At 45.2% G+C, this 22310-nt stretch overlaps 1 protein-coding gene across 5 annotated transcripts in view; it reads left to right on the forward strand.

Annotated features, from left to right (window-relative positions):
- Window positions 1-2877: 2877 nt before the first annotated feature.
- CCDC149 (coiled-coil domain containing 149) overlaps window positions 2878-22310 on the forward strand; it is a 92114-nt gene continuing 72681 nt past the window's right edge. For 2 of the 5 annotated variants that reach the window (XM_036994690.2, XM_036994693.2), the window contains exon 1: window positions 2882-3070. In XM_036994690.2, coding sequence (XP_036850585.2) covers window positions 3023-3070 — 48 coding nt within the window. In that variant the 5' untranslated portion in view covers window positions 2882-3022. Of the gene's footprint in view, window positions 3071-15743; window positions 15903-22310 lie in introns of all 5 variants that reach the window. The other 3 variants (XM_036994691.2, XM_036994692.2, XM_036994694.2) reach the window with 3 other exon arrangements.

The following is a 22310-nucleotide window of genomic DNA, read 5'->3' on the forward strand; positions in this document are numbered from 1 at the left end:
GGGGTGTGAGAATAGAGGCTAAAGCCAGCATTTCACTACTTGGTGCCAGGGTAGCACATATAAGACAGGGCACCTGGTTTCAAACCAATCCCGTGCAAATGGTCTGTCTGCTAGGACATTTAATATACGGCTTTTATCAGAGGTAAGGATAGCTGGTGAGCAGTTTTATGTTTTGCTTTGAAAAAAATTAACCACAATATAATTAGCTTTGTTTTCGTCAGTCTGGGCTGCTGTTGATGAGGTGTCTAGAGGCCTTCTGGTATAGGTGCCTAAAAGCTTAAACTGCGTTTAATTATTATTATTACTCAATGTCAGGCTACATAAATGAAAAGAGATAAAAAATAATCGCTTGCAGCTACATTGCCTTGGTTTGTGATTTCATCACATATCACAAGCTAAGCAGCTTGGAGCTGGCACTTGAGGCATGAGACCTCTAAGGAAAAGCCAGGCAACTGGAGATGCCATTTCAGCTGAGGTGGAAGTTTCTCCACATGCTGGGGAGGATAGAGGCTTGCCACTCTTTGATTTTCCTCCCCAATTTTATTTTTAGTAAATACTTTAATAACTGGCTAACTTACTTTGGGGAAGGAAAGCAAATAGGGGAAATAGTCACACAGAGAGTTGTCTTAAAGATACAAGACCCCTAGTGTGAAGATTCCTTAGCTCCCAGCAGCTTCCTGGCCAGCCGTCCTGTTGCCTGAAATACCAGTGAAGGCCCCAAAGCAGTACCAGAATGGAGAGCCTCAGCTAAACATGGTAACTGGGAGGGGAGGGCTCCTTTCCTACCTGAATGCCAGCCGAGAGCAAGGTGCAGACCAGGAGGCAGAGGAAGGCAGATGGTCCAAGTAATGCCCACTCTTCCTCCAGTCTATTTCATTGACAGGTCAGAATGAAACCAGATGGTTTGCCAGAGGGCAATATATTGGCAGACAGTACCTTGCTTCTTAGCATGAGACATTGATCAGGCTGTTAGGAACAAGTATGTGGTGCTGAGTTAACCCTAGATGTTCAGCTCAGACATGACCTTCTTTCTACCTCCTTGGAATAAAAAGAAAATGCCTTAGTCAGCCCAGGATGGTCAGAAGACCAGAAGCCTTACCTGTATACTAGCCCTGTCTTTGACTTCTTCTCCAGAGCATTAGTTTGCAAAACCACAATGGGAAGGCTTGCAAACTCCAGGACAGGGACCACTGCAGGCCTGCAATATTACTGTACATATCCAGGAAGAGTACAGTATCTGTATACTCCAGGCACTGAATAAATGTGCTACCTAGTAGACTGGCTTCTTCTCATAGTGCCTGCCCTGCCAGAATTTGTTGTAGAATCTTTAGATGCAGATCTAACAGGTCATGATGCCAGGGGCTGTTGCCTTTTAAGAGCTGTCAGGGAGAGTTCAGGCCATCCAGGCACTTCATCGGTAGTGTCACCACCTACATCAGTGATCTGTTGCTGTATAGCAAATCGCTCCAAACCTTAGTGGCTTAAAACAATAGTTTATTTAGCATATGGTCCATGGGTCAGCAAATGGCGCAAGGCTCAGCTGGGTAGTTCTGCAGGTCTCAGCTGGTCTCAGACACCAGTCCGTGGCAGCTGGGGGTCAGTGGCCTCACTCACATGTGTGGCAGTTGGCTGGTTGTTTGGTCATGAGTCTTTATCATCTAGCAAGCTATTCTGGGCTTGTTTCTATCGTGGTGATCCCAGGTTCCCAAGAGTGTAAATAAAGATAAGCCCCATGTGTAGCACATGTGCAAACCCTGCATTAACCAATGCAAGTCACATGGCTGAACCTAGAATCAGTTACAATGGCTGGGACACACGCAGGGAGTTGTTAATGCCATTTAGCAAACAGCCTACCATGCCAACAAAATAAAACGAACAATAAAACCCAGTATTTCCAGTTTCCAGGTGTGATACTTTGTTTTCAGGTTTCCGAGATGAAGTGGACCTCTGGGAGCCAGAAATCCTGGTTGAGTCTCTGTTTCTCCACTTTTCAGGCCTCTATTTCGTCATCTGATAAATGGCTTTAACATCCATCTCACAGGGTTGATTAAGGACACGGGGACTAAAAATAATAAATAAACGTTGACTCTGAAGCTTCCACAACTGTAAAATGGGTTCACAGCTTCTTGAGTACTTGCTCTTCTCCACAGGTATAGATGCTTCTCCACAGTGGGAAAGCCCACTATTGGTGGTGGTTTTTAGGTGACAGGGGAAAACTACCTTGAGTAATGTTGACTCGTGTGAAGGTTGCCTGCCCTCTGGAATTCTCTTTCAGTTCTTCCGGAGAAAGTCTCAGATGCCAATACATCTTTAACCCCTCTTGACAAACACTAAACGTCACACCCTAGAGCTTTTGATCCTATTTAGAATGCAATATCGTTTTATTTGCAGTTTTAAAATACGCTTTCTTTTTGTGACGGCTGATAATTTAAGAAATAAATGTACGTAACCATTAGCTTTAAAATGAATGTTAACTGTGTAATAGCATATGGTTCATTCATTCATGCGTTCAACCGATATTTATAGAGCACCTACTCTGTGCCAGGTTCTGTTCTTACGTTCCTCAGAGAACAAAGCGGCGCCCTGCCCTGGTGGGGCTCACACTCCAGAGGGAGCCCAGGTAGTGGTCGGGGGATGTGCTTCTCGCGGGCGGCACACTGGTGCCCGCCGGGCCCTCCTCCCGCCCGGGCGAGCGGCAACCCCGAGTCCGGAGCCACCGCGGGCTGATCCCGGGCCGCGCTAGCCGCGGGGCCGGGCGCTGTGCGGGGCGGGCCGGCCGGCCGGCGGGCTGTGGCTGAGGCCCGGCGGCCGCGGCTCCTCCTCCGCTTCCTCCCGCGGAGGCTGACGTTGAGTCAACAGCGCGGGCGGCCGCTGGAGGCGGCGGCGCGGCAGCTCGGAGGCGCCGGGCCCTCTAGGGGCCGCGCGGGGCCCGGGCGGCGCGGCGACGACGGCCGCAGCGCGGCGGGAGGCGGAGGCGGAGGGCGGCGTCCGTGAAACCGGCCCGCGCCCGCAGGAGGAGGCCATGAACGAGGACCGGACCGAAAGCGACTGGCAGGGGCTGGTGAGCGAGGTGAGGCCGCGGCGCCGGCCAGGCGGGATGGGCCCGCGCCCCCAGCCCCCGGTCCCAGCCCCGGGCCGCCGAGCCCGGCAGGGACGCGCGGGGGACGCGCGCGCGGAGGCCGGGGCGCTGCGCCTGCGGCCCCCACCCTCCTCCGCCAGGTGCGCCGTTGCGCCCGCACTTCCCGGTCTGCCCGGGCGCCACTTTCTTCCACGCCAGCTGGTGCCAGCCTTTGGGGAGGGCCTTCCCTCCGGCAGGGAGTGGCAGGATTGCCGCGAGACGCGCGGGGATCCGGGCGGGGGAGCCAGGCCCCACCTGCCTTCCCGGCCACTGCTGTTCTGGAGGCAGGCGATTGGATGCCCAGTACTGAAGCGGAAAGGTGGTGCCAGGGGGAAATCCGGGCCCTGAGGTAACACCTGCGCCAGGTGGAGTTACCTGCAGCTGAGGTTTAGGCGGGGATTTCGGGGTTCTCCGCAGCCTTCAAGCACTTAATTCAGTCAACACGTGTGTACCGCGGACCTACTATGTGCAAGGTGGTGAGCCATTTATCAAAGAAGTGAAACACAGGTGCACAAGTCACTTGCTTTGTGAAAGCAGAGAACACCATGCCCCCCAAACTGGTATGGTATATCATAACCTCCCCTGGGGTCTGCCTTTGGACTCCTTTGCTGTTCCCTCTCCAGCCCACCCTGAGAGTCTTTTGGCCTGGGAGGCGCTGCCTGGTTTCTCGAGATGAGCGGGTGAGCTGATGTCTCTCGCTCACAGATAGATGCTTGTCTTGCCTGACTTATCACCATATGAGATGGCAGTTACCCACGTTACCTAGCCATGTTGATCATCCTGGGAAATTGTCCATTCTCTCCCTCCTGAGAACCATTCCCTGTGCCCAAGGCCAGCTTGAGCTTTTTCTTTCCTCCTGTGCGCACATGTGGGGTGGAACGCTTTGCTCCCCTCTTTCCCTTGTGGCGTGTTGGAAGGGAAACCTTGTACTGTCGTTCTCCTTTAATCATTTTCTGGGCTCCCAGGTCAGTCTGACAACAGTACTTAAAGCCCAGTGTGTGTGCAAAGCATTGTATTTCCAAAGAGGAATGAGATGTCGTAGCTTTTCCCCCTAGCTTAGTTTTGTCTACTCTTGGCCTATTAGTTGAAAGCTCTTAACTGTACAGTCTATCTCCTCTAACTATCAGGGACAGATCCTCTGAGGGTCTTTTCTCTTGGCTCATTAAGAATCTTACCCAATAGTCAAGGAGGCTGGTGGTGGTTCTTCATAAAAGTTCAGTGCTGGGCTCTGAAATAGAATATTCACTACACCAGCAAATACTTATCAAATACCTGCTAGGACTTAGGTACATTGCTCAGTGCTTGTAGATTCAGTGGTGAAGAATAAAGACAACCCCTTGTGCCCTCAGAGAACTTCCGGACCATGTAATATAGTTTGGGAGAGTCACACAATAAAAACTAAGAATACTAAAAATGGGATGCAAGGATGAAAGACCAATGGAAGGAAGTGCTTAATTACATGGGTGTCCCTCAAGTGTGCCTCTCCATGGTGGGCTTACCTCTGCCATACACTGCCCACACCGTATTGAGGCCTAGTGGTCTCCCCACTGGGCTGTGTGTTTTATTTGGCTCTTTGTTCCAAGTGCCTGCATTCTGAGCTCCGTACACAGAGGCTCCAAAACATAGAATAAGGAGAATTAGTCAAGACCCAGACAAGGGTCTTCCAGGAGTTGTCTTGTTTATTCCAGCTGCATTTCTCCAGAGTGTGCCTTCTTGGCTTCTACAGACATTCATTAAAGGCTTAGGATGTGGATGGCCCATAGCTACAGGGATGTGAAAATCAATGTAACATGCTTCCGACCTATATAATAGCTATTTCTTGGGTCCACCCCTGTCTGCATGAAGCTTTTTACATGGTATCATTCTCATAATGTTGTATGGTAGGAATTAATTCTTATTTTTTAAGGAAACTGTGGCTCAGACAGGCCAAGGAACTTACTCAGACCCTCACAGCTGGAGGGGGCAGAATTTGAACCCTGGTCCATCTGACTATAGAGTTTAGAGTCACTAGGCCACACTTTATATTTTAATCATTGGTTCATCTGTCTGTATCCTCCACTGTACTGCTGGTTCTCCAGAGGAGGAGACCATGTCTTACTGATCTTTGAATCCTCAGCAGCTGAATCAGTGTTTCTCAGCATTGGCCTACGGATCACCTGCATCAGTCATTTGGGGAGCAGAGTGCAGTCACTTTGCATTTTGGGGAAAAAGGCAAGTTTTTGGGTCTGTCCTCCAAATCTCCTGTAGTGGGTTGATTTGTGCGCATACACTCTGTCCCCCTCTCTTGCCCCCACCATGGATATATCTAAGTCTAAACCCCCTGGAAGTTGTAAATGTGATCTTGTTTGCAAATAGGGTCTTTGCAGATAATAATCAAGTTAAATATTACAAGATGAGATCATCCTGGATTTAGGGTGGCCCTAATGACTGGTGGCCTAGTAAAAGAAAGTAAAGATAGATTTGAGACACAGAGATACAAGAGAGAAGGCTATGGGAAGACAGATACACACAGAGATGGAGGCCATATTGAGATGGAGGCAGAAATTGGAGCTGTGCGGTGACAATGCAGGGATGTCAAGGTTTGCTGGCAGCCACCAGAAGCTGAAAGAGGTATGGGACAGGTTCTCCCTCAGAGCCTTCAGAAGGAACCATTCTGCCTACACCTAGATTTTGAACTTCTGGTCTTCCCAACTGAGAGGATCAATTTCTGTGTTGTAAGGCACTAGTGTGTGGGAATTTGTTATGGCCACCCCAGGAAATAATACAGCCGTGGCCTGGAAGTGCCTGGTGTGGGTAGCCCCCAGATCTACCTTTCTCACAAATCAAGCTGCCCAAGTGATTCCCCTGCCCACTCAAGTTTAGCTGGTTAGCTATGGATTGGGTCTGGAGAATCCCAGCCAAGTAGGATTCAAGGAAGAGTGTGGTTAGTCAGTGGCTAGTGGTGTTTCAAAGTGAATTTGGAACCCAGCTGAAGGAACTAGGGAGGATATCACTAGACATGTCACCTGGGCCAAATGGGCTTTTTGCTGGGCTCACATCTATTTCTACAGAACTCCCGGTTTCTACACCCCCCCTGGATCTGCACTCCATTACCCTTCCTGCCCAGAGCCCTCTGCTCTCTTTCAATCAGTTTGCTTCCTTGGCTTGCCTCTAGGAAGCAGTTTTCATTTAAAAATGATCCTACAGAGATTAGTTTTATTTTCATATTTTTAGTATAACAAGCTGAAATTACAGCCTTCTCTCAGGCCCTGAAGTAAACACGGCCATGCATGTGAAAGAAGCATGGCGGGTGTTCTGTTTTGGAAATTAAATGTCTGGGGAGGGGGAAATATTCTTCTTATCACCACCGGAGGTGATCTTTAAAAATCAGGGGGAAATGTTGAAATGCAGCCATGCAGACAATCAATACCTTTTTATTTCTAAAACAAAACTCCTGGTCATCTCTCAGCCTATTGCCCTATAATAAACCATGCCTAGTTCAAGTTCTGTATTTGGATTTTGGTTAATTACTTAGATAGCAATAAATCTCATATTCCTTGAGCATGTGTATGTAGTGGCTGAGGCAGATAAAAGAGAGTTAACCCTGGGCCTCTCTCCAGAGCAGAGCCACTGACATTTGGAAGAGAGAGGTTGAATAGCCATATAGTCTGGCCTTATGGTTAAGGGAGCAACTTTGGGTTTCAGTCGTTCACTGAGGTCTAGGTGTAAGTCTTGGCTCTACCACTTTCTTGATGCAAATGATCAAAAACCCAACCCAAAGTGGTTCAGCTCAGAGGGAATTTATTGGCTGGTGTTATGCTTTGAATTGTGTCCCCAAAAAGATATGTTCAAGTCCTAACCCCACAAAATACATAGGTTTGACCTTATTTGAAAGTAGTAACCAAGTTATAGTGAGGTCATTAGAATGGGCTTCTAGTCCAGTGACCAGTATCTTTATAAGGAGAGGAAACTTTGGACACAGAAGTGCACAGAGGGAAGATAACGTGAAATCACAGAGGAAAGAAGGCCATGTTATAACAGAGGCAGAGACTGGAGTTAAGCAGCTGCAAGCCCAGGAATGCCAAAGCTTGCTAGCAACTACCAGAAGCTAGGAAGAAGCCAGGAAAGATCCTTCCCTAGAGCCTTCTTAGGGAGCATGGCCTGCTGACACCTTGATTTTGGACTTCAGCCTTCAGAACTTTCAGAGAATTAATTTCTGTTGTTTCAAGCCACCCTCTTTATGAATTTTTACAGCAGCCCTAAAAACCAATACAGTTGATGTGACTAACAATTCCAAGGTAGGGGTGGTTTGGAGCACGGCTGGATTCAGCTCTCAAATGGATGCTTTCTTTCCATTCTTGGGTCTACTTGCTATTTTCCTTCAGTCTCAGCCTTCCATCCAAGTGCAAGTCCTGAGGAGAAGACAGAGACTTTTCTGCACTAGATCCCATAAAACTACAGGAGTCACTCTCTTTGAACCCACTTAAATTGCTTGCCTGCCCTGGAAGAAATCTCTCCAAAGTGTAGTTATCTGAATCTTAGGCCTGGAGCTGTGTCTGGGACCCTGCCCGGGCCATGCGGACTGAGAATGGGTGGGGCAGTGGGGGCTATTTGCCAGGAGGAGGGGAATGGGTCATGGCACTGCGCAACTTCTCTGGGCCTCATTTTTCTCATCTTTATGAAGGATAATAAAGTATCTACCTCATAGGTGCTATGAGTGTGGAGATCGAATGAAACAATGCTTGTTAATGCTTAGCTCTCTGCTTGGCAAGTAGTAAGTGTTTACTGAATATTAGTACAATGGAGATGAACCTCAGGACACCAACTCAGGTGTTCATGAAATGAAAACTATTTTGCTCTAACACCTTGATTTTGATAACAAATTCTTATCATAAGGGTGGTAGAAATATAATCTGGATTGGGGTCATGACTCTTCTTTTCCTTGAACTTGGATTTAAGGTCTAGGGGCTTCAGTAGTTCTCAGCCTTTAGCTGGGGTGATGGGGAGGGGTCAGGGACACGCATCTTGTCTATTTTAATTCAGCCTCATTTCATTCTCATATCTGGTCATTTGTGCCTGTAGACCACTGCTGTGTTCTTCCTTGTTCTCCTCTCAGCCTCTTCTGGCCCTTTGGCTGTACCACACCCGTGCTGCTTGGGGTGAATGAAGAACAGGTTGATATATTGCTCCTTCATTACTCTGAAGATGGGGGACTTCACTCTCTTGCCCAAGGTGGGGGCAAGGTCATATTCTGCTGCCCTGGAATCATGTCTGAGCTGAAGGAAACTTCTGGAAGCCATTGTGCAACTGTATGCATAGTTGCACCACATCACACAAGGCTGGGTCCAGGAAACTCAGCATTATACTTTTACTTCCTAAGAAAGAAGGGCATATTTGTTAGGGTAAAGTCTAAGCCATTAGAATGAAGATACATACTCTGCAAATATATTATTTTAAATGAGGTAGATAGGTAGGTCTCTTTCACATCACCATGTGGTGGTGCAGGCCAGGAGGGCAGCCCTGCTTCATGAGTCATTTAAGAACTCAGGTTGTTTCCACCTTGTCACTCTGCTGTGTCTTTGGGGGTGGTTCTCAACTGAATGGTCACAGTTGGGTTTGTTTTTGTTCTAGCCCATGGGAATGGGGAAAGAGAGAAGTCCTGGGCAAGGGGCCTTTCTGTAAATAGGGATGACCTTAGAATTGTACATACCATTTCTCCTCATACCCCATTGGTCTGAGCACAGTCAGGTGCACCTAGCTACAGGGGAGGCTGGAGAATGTACTCTGTAGCTAGATGTGCCCATCTTCCATTTGGAAGGGTTCTTATCACCACCTGAGGTGATCTTTCAAAATTTGGGAGGTTAAAATGTAAGACGTGTATATAAGACATGAAAACTACAAACCATAAAAGAAAGAAAGGATAAATTGGACTTTAACAAAATGAAAAACATCTGCTCTCTGAAAGACTGTTAAGAAAATGAAGACAAGCCACAGACCAGGAGAAAATTTGTGCAGAACAATTACCTTATATTCAGAATACAAAAAGAACTCTCACAACTCAGTAATAAAAAAACAAACAACCTAATTTTAGAAATGGTAAAAGGGGTTAAATAGACATTGCTTTGAAAAAGAGATTTGAAGAGCTGATAAGCACATGAACAGACACTCAACATCCTCAGTCACTGGGGAAATGTAAATTAAAACCACAGTAAGACACCACAATATGCCTATTAGAATGGAAAAACAAACACATCAAAAATGGATAAACCAAAGGTGGACAAGGATGCAGAGCACCAGGAAATCCCATACATTGCTTGAGAAATACAAAATGGTACAGCCATTTTTGAAAATAGTTTTCAGTTTCTCATAAAGTCAAACATAAGCTAAGCAAACAACCCTATTTCTAGGTATGTACCCAAGAGAAATGAAGACACATGTCCATGCAAAACCTGTATGTGAATGGTTATAGCAGTTTTTATTTATAAATGCTGAAAACTGGAAACAGTTCTAATGTCCATTAACTGGTGAGCAGATAAACTCTGATACATCCATGGAGTGGAATCCATTCGTTAGTGGCAGAAGTCAGAGCCTCCAACATACCTACACTTTAAGATTCCATTTATATGAAGTTCTTTAAAGGCACAACTAAAAGGATAGAAAACAGATCAAAGGTTGCCAGAGCCTTGAAGTGGGGTGACTCGTTGACCTCAGAGGAGCATGGGGGAACTTTTTGGAGTGATAGATGAATTCTATGCCTTGATTGTGGTGATGACTACATGATTATATAAGACTTAAAATTAATGGAACTGTACACCTCTAAAGGGTGAATTTTTCTCTCTACAAATTGTATTTTTTATAAATCTTTTTATATAAAATAATTTTTTAAAGGGGGGGAATGGATATTTAAGATAGCCATCACTACAGAGACCTTTACTCCTTAATTCTCCAGTTATCCAGCTCATCAGGTTTCCATTACAACCAGCCAGCCCTCCACCTCAGTCCCCTGTTCCTTATTTCACTGTCCCCACCCAGGGCAGATTAGGCAAAGCTCAGACTTCATTCTTAGAGACTCACTCATAACCAAGTTCTCTTTCCTTGTTCTGATTCTGGCCTTTCCTTAACTTTGGAGATTTTTTTCTAGCCTTTTGGTGGGGGAGTCATAGGAAAGAGCTACCAGGGAGACTCTTGGATGCCCTAATGTTTTAAATAAAGGCTTTCAAAACTGAAAAGGCAGTTACCTGTGTTCTGCTGGGTGCTCCCTTCCTTAGGACACAAAGGCAGAGTGTCTGGCTTCTTAAGGGAATGCAGAGAGAAACAGCATAGGGGTTACAAGAAATGGGGACAAGGTGGAAAGATGGGGAACCAGTTAAATATTTTGAAGTATTACTCATATGAATAATATTAAAATTAAATGAAAAAACTGCACAGTAGTGAACCATATATTTTAGACACATGTATAGGCAGTAGGTGAGACTTTAAAAAGTGGGGAAAAGCTTCTTAGAAGGGTGGAACTTGAACTGGGTCTGTCTGGTTGAAGAGGGCATGGGTGATTGTGATAGGAAGCAGGCATGAGTGCTGGTGAGTGCTGGTCTGGTGGTTGACTTTGAGGAAATGATCCAAATAAAGGCTGAAATTAGTGGGTTGAGGTAGAGTAAATATTAAGGTTGAATAGCCAGGGTGGACCAGATGGTAAATGACTTCAAAAGCACGAAAGAAGGGTGCACTCTAATACAGTTGGCAGTAGAGAGGCATGGCTGCTTTTTTAGCTGGAATAGAAGTTGATGAAAATACTTGGGATAGATTTGTTTCCACCTAACTCAATAATCACTGAGCCTCTGTCACCTGCAAGGCACTGTGCTAGGCAATGGGAATATAAAGACAAATTTTGCTAGGAAAAGGGAAAGACACGATGAGATACCAGTAATCTAGTCTTTTCTGTCACCATCAACACTCCCAATTACTCCTATTTCCCCCAAGTCATACCACTTATCATATGGTTTTCCAATTAATCCTTGACTTATCTGCCCCTCCACTGCCCAAAAGGTCTTGAATTCCTTGACAGTAGGGGCCATATATTATTAATTTGTGACCTTAGCACTTAACACTACTTTGCCCTTTGTAGGTACTCAATAAATGTAGAATATATAAATGTGTGGCTATTAGAATGATGAAGTAATAAGGGAATACATCATCAGTGGAAACAGAGAAAAAAGGGTGGCTTCGAGAAAGATTTTAAAGGAAGAGCCCTACAGGATTTCATAGCCAACTGGATTAGGAAAATGGAATAGAATGAATTCAAGATGACCCTTGATGGGTGTTTAGAGAGACAGGGTGCTGGTTATGATAGAGGTCTGGGGGTTGGTGTCCAAATCTGGTAAGAAGAGGCTGAGTTCTGTTTAGAACTCTGCATTGTTCTGAGTTTCCCGGGAGTACTTGAACTCTTGTGAGGCAAGCTTCCTGCTTACTGGGAACATTTTGCATGAGCAGCGATCTTCATAGTGGCAGGCTAATTTCAGAGTAAGTTCATTAAAATTAGTGTGTGGGGGAAAGTGAGCACGGCTGCTATTTTTAACTAATGGGATTCATGTTCTCTCCTGTGCAGGGAGATTCGCATATGTGTTTCTAAAATTGACAATTTCTACTCTTATTATGTTAAGAAAAATAATTTAGTGACTTTCACGTAGAAGAAAATACACTGGCTGAAGATTAGGACTTTGGCTAGGCCCTGAATGAAAATGACCAGAGTGAATGACATTTCTTACTCACTGCTTTTCCATCAGTAAATCCAGAGTGGGGCTTCAGGTACTTCATGGAAGAGGGCTTTGCTTAGGGGAGGGTCTCTCTCTGGCCCATCAGCTAAAATGGTTCTGGTGGTAGGGGATACCTGGTCCCCAAGAAACTTAGACAGTGAGTTGATTTTTTTATTTTGAACTTTTCTCATTTTCATCTCACCTCTTCTGGTCAACTCTGTTTCTGTTATCTCATGCTATTTTACTGTAACGGACATCTTAATGATGTTCAGGATATCAGATCTTCTCCAACCCAGTCTACCTTCTGGTCTTGACCTTCCCAACCTATGTCTCATTGCTGTCCTCATAAACTGGCTGCTCCAGCCAAACTGATCCGTCATGCATTCTGGCTTCCACCTTATTCTCATACCCTGACCTCATCCAAGGGGGCCTTCTTTTTTCCTGACCACAGCCTTTTCTAGTCTTTTCAAGGTGAACCAGAAGCCCACATCCCTCCTAAAACCCTCCAAGTCTACCCAAGACTGAGGTGATCTCTTCATCTTGTTGCTTCCTGTAGCTTAATTCAAACCACTCCTACAACACGGACAGGCTTCCTAAGGAAGGAAGGGACCTCCTGTGTGTGGATCTTAACTCCTGCACAAGTTAGTGAGCTCCTGAGGGATGGGACTGTGACCACCTCTGTTGGGGCAGGAGACAGGAATTCTAGAATGATGAGCTTAATCCTATGACTCAAGAGGAGCAGGATGTGAGTGAGGATATTGATATAGTGTCCCAGAACTGACTTAGTTCTGGCCCATTTGCCAGGCCTGTACTGTGATTTCACATCCTCATTTATGGGAAGACTTATGGATGTGCCTGCCCACCATAGCTTTATTAAGGGCAGACACAGAGGTGGGGGTGAAGCTGGGAGTGAGTATCCTCACCATGCCTGGTGTCCTGGCCAGCTTCCTGGTGTCATGGCCAGCATCCTGGCTCAGGCTGTAATGGATTACATGTCACTGAGTTCTACCACTAGGTAGCTACTTAGTCTTGGGCAAGTCTCCTGACTTCTTCAAGGCCTCATTTTCTCTGCAGTTTATAGAGTGAGGATAACAGTATCTTCCTTGTGTCTTTCACCTAAGATGAGGATAAAGTGAGATGATGAATGTGAAGGTATTTTAAGGTCCCTAACTCTCTACAGCTGAGGTGGTAGTCCTATCCTTGCCTGGGCCTTAGGAAAACCCTTCCCAGGGCTGCAGAGATGGTTCTGCAGAGGCAGGTGACCTGTAAGCTCCCTCATGATGCCCATGAAAATGCATATTGATGGGGTACAGATTGATGTGTCTGCTTTCTCTGCCATCTGCAAACCCCAAAATCAAGGTAATATCGGAGGTGGCAGAGATGGGACTCCCTTATTTTTAGCTTGTTCCAGTTTGCTTTTAAATTTGCCCCAGCCTGGTCAGTGCTGTTAGGGTCAGTCTGTAACCTTTTCTTCTTTCCCCACAGTCTCCAGTGTTGCCAGGCCTTCTGTCACATTTGTAGGCTACTTAGTCAGTTCTGGGGCGGCTTCCATCTGCACAGCCTCTTCTGTGTTCCCCTTACTCACTTTCCGACTTTGTACCCTCCTTGCTCTCCCCCAGTCCAGTTTTTCTGCTGAATTGCTGGGGCTCTCCCCACCCCTACCCTTCTCTGGTCTTCAGAGATATGTGCTAAGCACTCTGCTTTCCCCATTTGTTGGTGTTTTGAATAAGCCTGTTGTGAAGCTGGCTTCAGTGTTGAAGACCCAGGACTTGCTCACAAAGAGCTAAGAGTAGCCTTCCTGCTAGGTTCTTACAGGTGCCTCCTCGGCAGCCTTTCTGCCTCCTGCATCCCTTCCTGCCTCTCTGTCTGTCCATTACTGCCTGACGGTCTAGTGCCTGGAAGCAGAACATGATTGTGACCCTAAATTGCTCAAAGACCTCTAGAGCTCCTCCTTTGACTCAGACTCTGTTGTCACTTAAGGCCTTTCCTACTTTCATCCAAACCACATGTGCCAGCCTTATTTGGCATTTCTCCTCTTCACATGTCCTGTGCTCCTGGAAAACAGAACCACCTCGGGGTCCCTGCCAGAAGCCTGGGTTTCCGTGCACTTGGCCTTTGTTCAGGCTGTGGCCTTTGCCTGGAGCTCTTACTCTCTTTCTTCTCCTCATTCCTCTTCCAAGGCTTGGTCACGACCACCTTAACCCCCCACTGAAAGGTCTTTTGTTTTCTGTCATCCCTCAGCATCTAGCCACGCCTCTTTGACAGGTGTCTCCCTGGCTTCCTGACATCAGAATTATATGTGTACATGCCTTGCCTCGAGCCTGGAGTTCCTCAGAGCAGGATTCATGTTTGAATTTCCCACTGTGCCCAGTGCAAAGTCCTGTGTGTGGAGAACTAATCTAAAAGAGGTGACAAACCTATTGCTTCCTCAGTTAATACTTGAAAAACTGCTAAATTAAAGTAGGGACATCTGTTTTTTGCTTGTCAGAACAACATTCTCCTCTGTTTCTTTCCCCAACGTCCCCTTATATCCATTTGATCTCACAGACCTTCTGACTTTGAAAATATAGACTGTCATCTTTTAAGGGTAGTAAGTCACATCTCCTTATAATAAGCTCTAAGGGATTTATGAATTCACTGGAAGTCAGTTCTTCCCTTCCGCTCTCCCTCTCACCCTCCCTTCTTCTCCTTCCCTTTCTTCTAAACTGGAATTTTATTGTATCAGATATATTGCTTGAAAGGAGTCAGGCAGAAGCTGCGGGTGGGAAATTATTTGGTTATATAGAGTTACTTTCTGTAATGGGCTCTGACCTGTATTATAGTGTGTCTGAATATATGCCAGCCTTTAACGTGGCTCTGGACTACAATTTAAGCTTGCTCCAAGGTTATTTGCTGCCCATGGTTGACTCATGCAGAGAAATTGTGCAATTTCTTTGGTCCCAATAGTCATCTTCTCATTATGAGAAATAATAAATAAAAATAATTCCTTACATTTGTTTTTACTTCCACTGATATTTAAGAAGATTAACTATGTCCCAAGCACTTTGATAGAAGTTGGGGTGTAAAAGTCAACAGGATGTTATTGCTCCTCTTCATTCTCTTATGGAATCCCCATAACCACCTGGCCAGTGAGAATGAGTGGTGGGAAGTGTGCCCCTTTAAGGTCACTGGGCAAGACGCGAGCATGTGGAGCTAGACCTTTAAAGTCAGATGTTTTCCCACTGGAAGCCTTGGGTTTAGACCCCTCTGTACCCTCACATCAGCTGACCTAGATCTAAACCCAAGAAGTTGAGCTGAAAAAGAGACTTTTGGGGTCTGGTTCCAAATTTCTGCCCAGACTTCAATATAGGCTGGAAGTTGAGCAAAAATGCTGTCAGGAGACCTGCAGATTTGGAGACCTGCAGATTTGACGATGTGCTGAGGGCAGTCAGCCCCATCCTGTGCTGAGTAGGCTGAAGGTAGGCGCCCCAGGACATCCAGCCCCATCGCAGCAGAGGCTCTGTGGAAGAGAATCTACCACTGCTAAGGATTCACCACCTGCCCTCTGCCTATCTGACCCCACACGGAGAGTTTCTTAGGCAGCTGTGGGAGCTTTGCCCTTGATGGCCTGAATCTATGAATGAGGAAGAAAAGTGAGTAGCTGGTGGTATTACCTGGAGATGATAATGCTTTTGTCATGATGGATTTAACTTTAAAAATCAGAGGAGTATGAATTCATTGCACTCCCCAAATATAGAAAATACAGATATGCTTAAAAGAAAAAACTATAATTTCAGTGGCCAGAGCTGACTGCTGTTAACATTTTAGTGTATAATGTTTCTGACATTTTTTCCATGCCTTTATTTCTAAAAATGAGTTTATATCATATGCTATTTTCTGCTTCCATTTGTGTCAAGGCTAACGTGTGCAGTGAATGCACACAGTGAATGCTCAGTGCATTTTTACATGTGCGTGCCCCTGTGTAACAGCCACCCAGATCAAGATTCAGAACATTCCTAGAAGGGAGGATCCCTATGCCCTTTCCTAGTCAACACACACCCCACCACACCCCTGAGGTAAACATTATTCTTACTTCTGTTACTGTATGCTGTTTTCATAACTTGTTCTGTTTTCTCCTCAGCAGCAAGTAGTGAATAGTTTCTGTGCCACTCACTCACTCATCGTCAGCACCAACCTTACTGGCAGCATCGGACTCTTCAGTGTGAACAAACCATGCATTTGTCAGACTTTGAGTCTAATCCTTAGAGATATGTGTTGTATTATTTCCCGCTATCATAAAGTTCAGATGGCTGACATCAGGGGTTCTATTTAGCTCTAGAACAGGTTGCAGGTTGGTGACTTCTAGATTTTCCTGTGTTTTTTGCAAGACCTACCTGTGCCTTTCCTGGCTGGCTGTTTGATTACACGCATGTTGTGCCGAACATATCAGGAATGGCCCCGGGACTTTGGAAAGGGTATCTCACATCCCAGCACAAAATTCATTTTTAAAAGAGGAGGGGAATTCATTGGACAATTTAAACACCTGGGTTTAGAGAGAGCTTATTTTAAGCTGACATTGGTGAGAAAGGAAAATAGCTGTTTTGATTACTGGAATCATTCATGAAAACTCTGACAAGAAGGAGAAAAATTCCATGTACCTCCCAGAAACACTGTCCTATCGGTGCTGAAAAGTTAAGTCTTGATCATGTAGGCATTAACCATGCCCCTTTGGGAACCCTCCTTACTTTGACCCTTTCTCGGTTTAGCTTTTGATCATTTTACAACCACTATTACTACAACCATTACTCTAATTGGTACTACCACGCTCGGCATCAATATTATTATTAGCAACAGTCATAAAGTTCTTATACTGGTTCCACTTATTAAGCACCTGTGTGCCAGGCGCAGCATGAAACACTGATGTTTTATCTGATGTACCCATGGTCGTTTCTGGGATCTGGGCCCATCAGGTGTGGTAGGTCTTTCCCAAGGTCTTGCTTTGTCCTTTCCCATACAATGTTGACAGCAACCGGTCCTGATGATGTCCACAGAGATGATGATTATGGATGATGGTAAGAAATGCCAGCCACATGGCAGGTACTGGACTCGATACCTTGTTTCATTATTGCCTTTCATCTGCTCACAAACCCTATGAAGTAGGCACTATCGTGGCCCCCATTTTACAGAAAAGGAGGCTTAGGCTCAGCATGAGATACATTAACTTGGTCAAGGTCAGTCAGCTAGAAGTGGCAGGGCAGACATTGGTTTCTGACCACCAAGCTCAGGGTCTTTGGATATGCACTGCTTTCCATACCCTTTTCATTCTCCCTGCCTCTGCAGTTTCATCTTTTGGAATGGTCAGCCCAGTCCTATCTTTAGCCATTTGTTTTGATGCCAATATCTGTTGTGACCGTGATTATCATTGAATTTTCTTCACTGAATGAGAAATGTCTAAACCTTGACATCACCTTCATCAGTGGTGTCTGTGTGTACTTCTCCGAAGGATTTTTTTTTAGTGTCTGGGCTTGTATCTGTACTAGCAGAATAATAAACTGGAGCAACCCACCTAAATGCTTTCCTGATGAATGGTGATGATGGAGGTAGAGGTGGTGCTGGGCAAATTGACTGTCCAGGAAAGTGATAAAATTTTGGCTTGTGGTCCATTGATGATGTGGAGCCAATGAGCATTTTGCCATCTTTCCTAAAAGCCATAATTAGGTCACCCTGTGAGCCTTTCACTGACATAATCAATGCATTTAAACAGGTATACCATCCAGAGAAACAGACTTGGACAGAGCCATCACCTTTAGCAGTGTTTATAATTTAGTCTGTCTTCTGAAAACTCCTGTGATTTAATCACCAGGACTGCACACTCATCAGTGTTCCAGAATGAGTCTCCATTGGACTTTTTGCTGTGGGCCTGAGTTCTGAACTGACAGTTCTTGTTGAGGAAAATTTCTTACTAATCAGTACTGCCTGGAGTTGGTGGAAAGAAACTAAGAATGATGCAGATGAAGTACAGGAGCAAATTAACAGTGCTCAAAAAATATGAGCAAGGTGTACAGACAGGGAAAGAACAGCTCCCAGCCACAGTCTTGCGCCAATTAGACTTCATCCTGTAGGTGGTAATTTGGGCCCAAGTGGCCCTTCAGTGTTGACTCCTTGGTTCTCATCCAGAGCAAACCAGAGGGAGCCATCATGAACACGATTGCTGGAAATCTTGGCAGATGGTGGGAAGAGCTCTATTTACTTGGATAATTAAAATGGTGATGGATTTGCATGGCTGATTTCAAGATCTCTAGTCTGCAGATGACTGCCTTTTGGGGCAGCCTGGGATGGAACACCTCCTCGCCTTAGAGTATCTGCACCTGACTCAACTACCAGAGCCATGGGAGCCAGGGAATCGTCCCACAGATACTCCATCGTGAGCCAAATCTTCCTCTTGAGCAGTCTAGCCCCCTATGGAATATTCATGCCATCAGGGAGAATATTTCTCAGAAAGGCAAGGCCTGCTGACAAAGAACTGGAGATTATTTTCTTTCTTTGAATGGGACAGACATAGTTCTTTTGATTATTGTGATAATGATTAAGATTGGTGCTGTTAGAATTTATCGAGCACTTTTCTTTTTCTGCACATGTATTGTCTTATAGAATCTTTACTTCTGAGGGCTGCAGGGCACTGTGGCAGAAAGGGCATGGAACATGCCTGGGTTTAAATACCACCTTTGCCACTTATAAGCTGCGTGGTTTTTCCTAAGGTCTTAGAGCCTCAGTTTTCTTATCTGTAAAAAGAGGTAATAATGTTTACCTTTTGGGGTTATAGTGAGGATTAATAATTTACATATGTGAAATGCTGAATTGTCTTTGGGTACTGAGTAGGCTCTAAAATGATGATAATTATTCATGTCATTCATAGAAGTGCAGAGGGGGTGAGTGGCTCCTCATGGCCAGTGGTGGGTGATGGCAGTGAAATGCAGATGATTTCACTCTAACCCCCAGGTGCCATGTTGCTTCCATTAATGATGCCTTCATCTCTGTATTTCCTTAATTCCCTTTTGTGTAAAGGAGAGTCCTGGAATCAATTCTGGTTCTGCCAATGCCATCCCTTAAACCTCTCAGTACCTCATCTATAAAGTGGAAGCATGGCTACAGGTCCCCTGTGCCTCATGGTGTTTGGGGGCAGAATGAGAAGTTAAGAGCTGATAGGGTCACAAAGAAGGAGGCCCTGTGGTTCATCAGTAGTAGGGGAAAAATATGTTCCCAGCCTGGGGCAAATTACCATTGAAGCTGAAATCAGTCAAAGGGAAAAATAAAGTGGGAGAAACCTGTTTATTGCTTATAAGCAGTCATCTACTTCTGCTCGTCCATGTCGCCCTTGGCCTGGCTGCAAAAAGGGACCCTGCCCCACCTCTCCAGTCCAGCTATGCCTTCACTCCCCCTGTAATCACTTATTGATATGGAGATGGACTAAGGCCAAGTGAGAGATTCTGGAAATATTGCAATTTACACACAGGGTCTTTTTATGATTTCTTTTTGAGATGAGGAGAAGATGAGCCAGAGCAGTTTTACAGCTTTTAAAGACAGTTTGACTAAAATGTTGTCCATGCTTTGCGAGCTTTCTAGTGCTACCCACCCCACAAGAAAATCTTCTGCAACTGAATGAAATTATTAGCCTATAACAAAGTAACTGGCAAATCTATCATTACATCCCACATGTGACTATTGTATGTTATAATATGTCAGTGCATATGTGAGTGTTGGTGACAGGCACTGTCGCCTGTTTATCACAGGCCCCTGGCAATCTGCATGGAAAAGGTTGAGCCTCAGACACATGGGTGATTTTAGTGTTCTATCCTGAACATCTGATCTCTGAAACACACCAGAACTGCATGCCCCACCATCAGCATCTTGGCCCGAGGCAAGGTCGGATCAGCCTAGCACTGGGGAAAGAGCAAGCAATGACTTTTAACAATATATGCTATCTTCAGCAAACAAGAGGGGGTTTCCTAGCACATTTATGGCTAAGTGGAAGGAAAGCCAGTTCCTCCTCATCTTTACAGGCCTGAAAAGAACAGAGGCGCACTCATTGGAGAGTGCAGAGACTGAGAAGATGGGGAGAGGGAGGGAAGGAGAAATAACAAGAGTGAAAGGTTTGAAATAGATATTCCAGCAAACCTTCGTTATTCATAACTTCAGTTAACCAAGACTGTCAGTGAATTTCACATACCCCCCAGCTACTGTAGTTCACATTAGAAGCTCTTCCAATTACCTGAAATCTCACTTAACTTAAATTTCAGCCCATCCCCTGGGGCACTCAAATAATCAAAGTTTGCCTGTCGAAAGTAATCCTGGGAAAGGGAAACCCGCCATGGTGACTCAGAGAAAGATAGATCATTAAAAAAAAGTCATTGTAGAGAATGCCATTAGAATCATTAAGTTACCAACCTGAAATTGCTGAAATGTTTTCTAAAAATCAGAGAGATAAACACAGATTTAGAAAAGGGCTGTGGAAATGTTCAGGGGTCTGTGCACATGGAGACTGGGGTATAGATGCAGACAGAAAAGGCTCTTGCAGGGGGCTCTAGCATGGTAGCCTTACATGGCCAGGATTGCAGGCTGGAGGACCCCAGAGAAATGGACATCAGTGTGCAGTTGGTTCAGCCTGGCATTTTACTTGATAGATGCCCAAACTCAGTCTTGGCAAGGTTAAGTGTACGTTTATGTCCAAGTGACAGTCCTGTCTGTCTGACTAGAGTGGTCTGCAAGACTTCAAAGAATGAAAGTGGTGAAGGGACTGTATGTCCATATAATGTAGGAAAGTGCTCATTTTAAGTGATAAGGATAAGGTTGCATACAAATGCCATTTGGACAAGTTTGTGGGTGCTAGCCTGTGACCTCCCTGTACACATGAAGTTTGTGCAACTGGACTTTACTTTCTAAATGTGATGCCAAAATGGGATTTTGAGAGTTAGGCTTAATAATAGTAAATTGATGACTATTTTACGAACAATATACATTACAAATATAATATATACATTTATTATATATATATGTTTTTTCTGCCGAATGGGAATTGAAATTCATTTATTTCTCAAATGTTTACTGAACACTTACTCTTGGTCAGGAGCTGTGCTTGGCTTTGGAGATACAAAAGTGAATGAGCTGGATCCTGGCTGCAACGGGGCCTCAGTCCTTGGGGAGGTAGACAGGGGGGCAGGTGACTGTGGTGCTCTAATCAAGGTGTGCCCAGAGTGACACACAGCCACCAGGAGCCAGCTCCCCCTGAGACAGGGACTTATAAGATGGGTCCAAGGCAGGATAAGAAAAAGAGGAGAGGGAGAGCCATCCTGAAGCAGCAGTAGGTGGGCTTCATAGCAGGGCGGAGGGCAGGAAAAGCCAGGGGTGGATCACAGCCAATCCCGCAGGGCTCTTGTTTGCCAGTTTCCTTAATGGAGTTATTTTAGAAACGAATGATAGGAGCTGATCTATGTCTTTCAAAGGGACTGGTACCTGGACTAGGCAGGTGGAGAGACAAGAGGAGGCTGTCATGTTTGGTCCTGGCCAGAGGCCACTGGGCCAGGCAAAGTAGGGGTTCCAGGGATGGAGGGAGTGGCTTACTTGAAATTGGAGATGTTTTGTTGGTTGTTGAACACTGATTATCCAGAGCTGCTCATTGAATGGGGAAGGGATGGGGGATGGAGGGTAGGGCAGGAAGAAGGCGGTGACAGATTAGAAAGTAGAGGAGGACCAGAGGAGGCAATACCTCTAAGGAAAGAGTGAGTCTGCAGCTGAGAACTTTCTAAGTTATTCCTGAATGTAAACCTTTCAGCCACAGGTATTTATCATCACGCTGAGAAGCCTCTTGCGATTAGCAAGCCATGTTCTCTCAGTGGCTAATGGGAGCTCGCCTGATCCCTTCAGTAAAAATCACCAAGGACCATGAGCCATTGTTTGAATGACCAAGAGGGTCCCTTGGCAGAGAGATCCCTCCCTCACCCCAGCTACCTTCATCTCACTGAGCAGTTATCTGGTTGTAAAGCCATCCACATAGTAATGTAGGATGGCTGACAGTCATTTAATTATTATGATCTCCCTTGTAGCAATTATGATTTACTTTATTGCAGATAACAGTAAGTGGGTAGATAAAAGCCACTCAGTAGTGAAAACTGTAGGTTTGGAATCTTAAGATGAGAAGCGCCAGTCTGCCTTCATGGTGTTGGCACGTGAGCATGAATTAACATCAACAAATGAGTTATGCTTTAAAAATATAATTGAAATGTAATTCAAAAGGAATCTATTTTTGAGAGGATAATAAAAATATCTTGTGATATCTAGTATGCATGCCAAAAGCTGGGCATATTTTTACCAAGTTAATTCCATTCATGTTTCGTTGATTACCCAGTATAGTTGGTGTGTGATTTTTTCCACTATCCAGTTGGTAGTTGTGAACCACCTTGCAGCTGTGTAAACTTCACCACTCTATA

Source organism: Manis javanica, chromosome 5 (genome assembly GCF_040802235.1).
Source record: "Manis javanica isolate MJ-LG chromosome 5, MJ_LKY, whole genome shotgun sequence".
Lineage (NCBI taxonomy): Eukaryota > Metazoa > Chordata > Mammalia > Pholidota > Manidae > Manis > Manis javanica.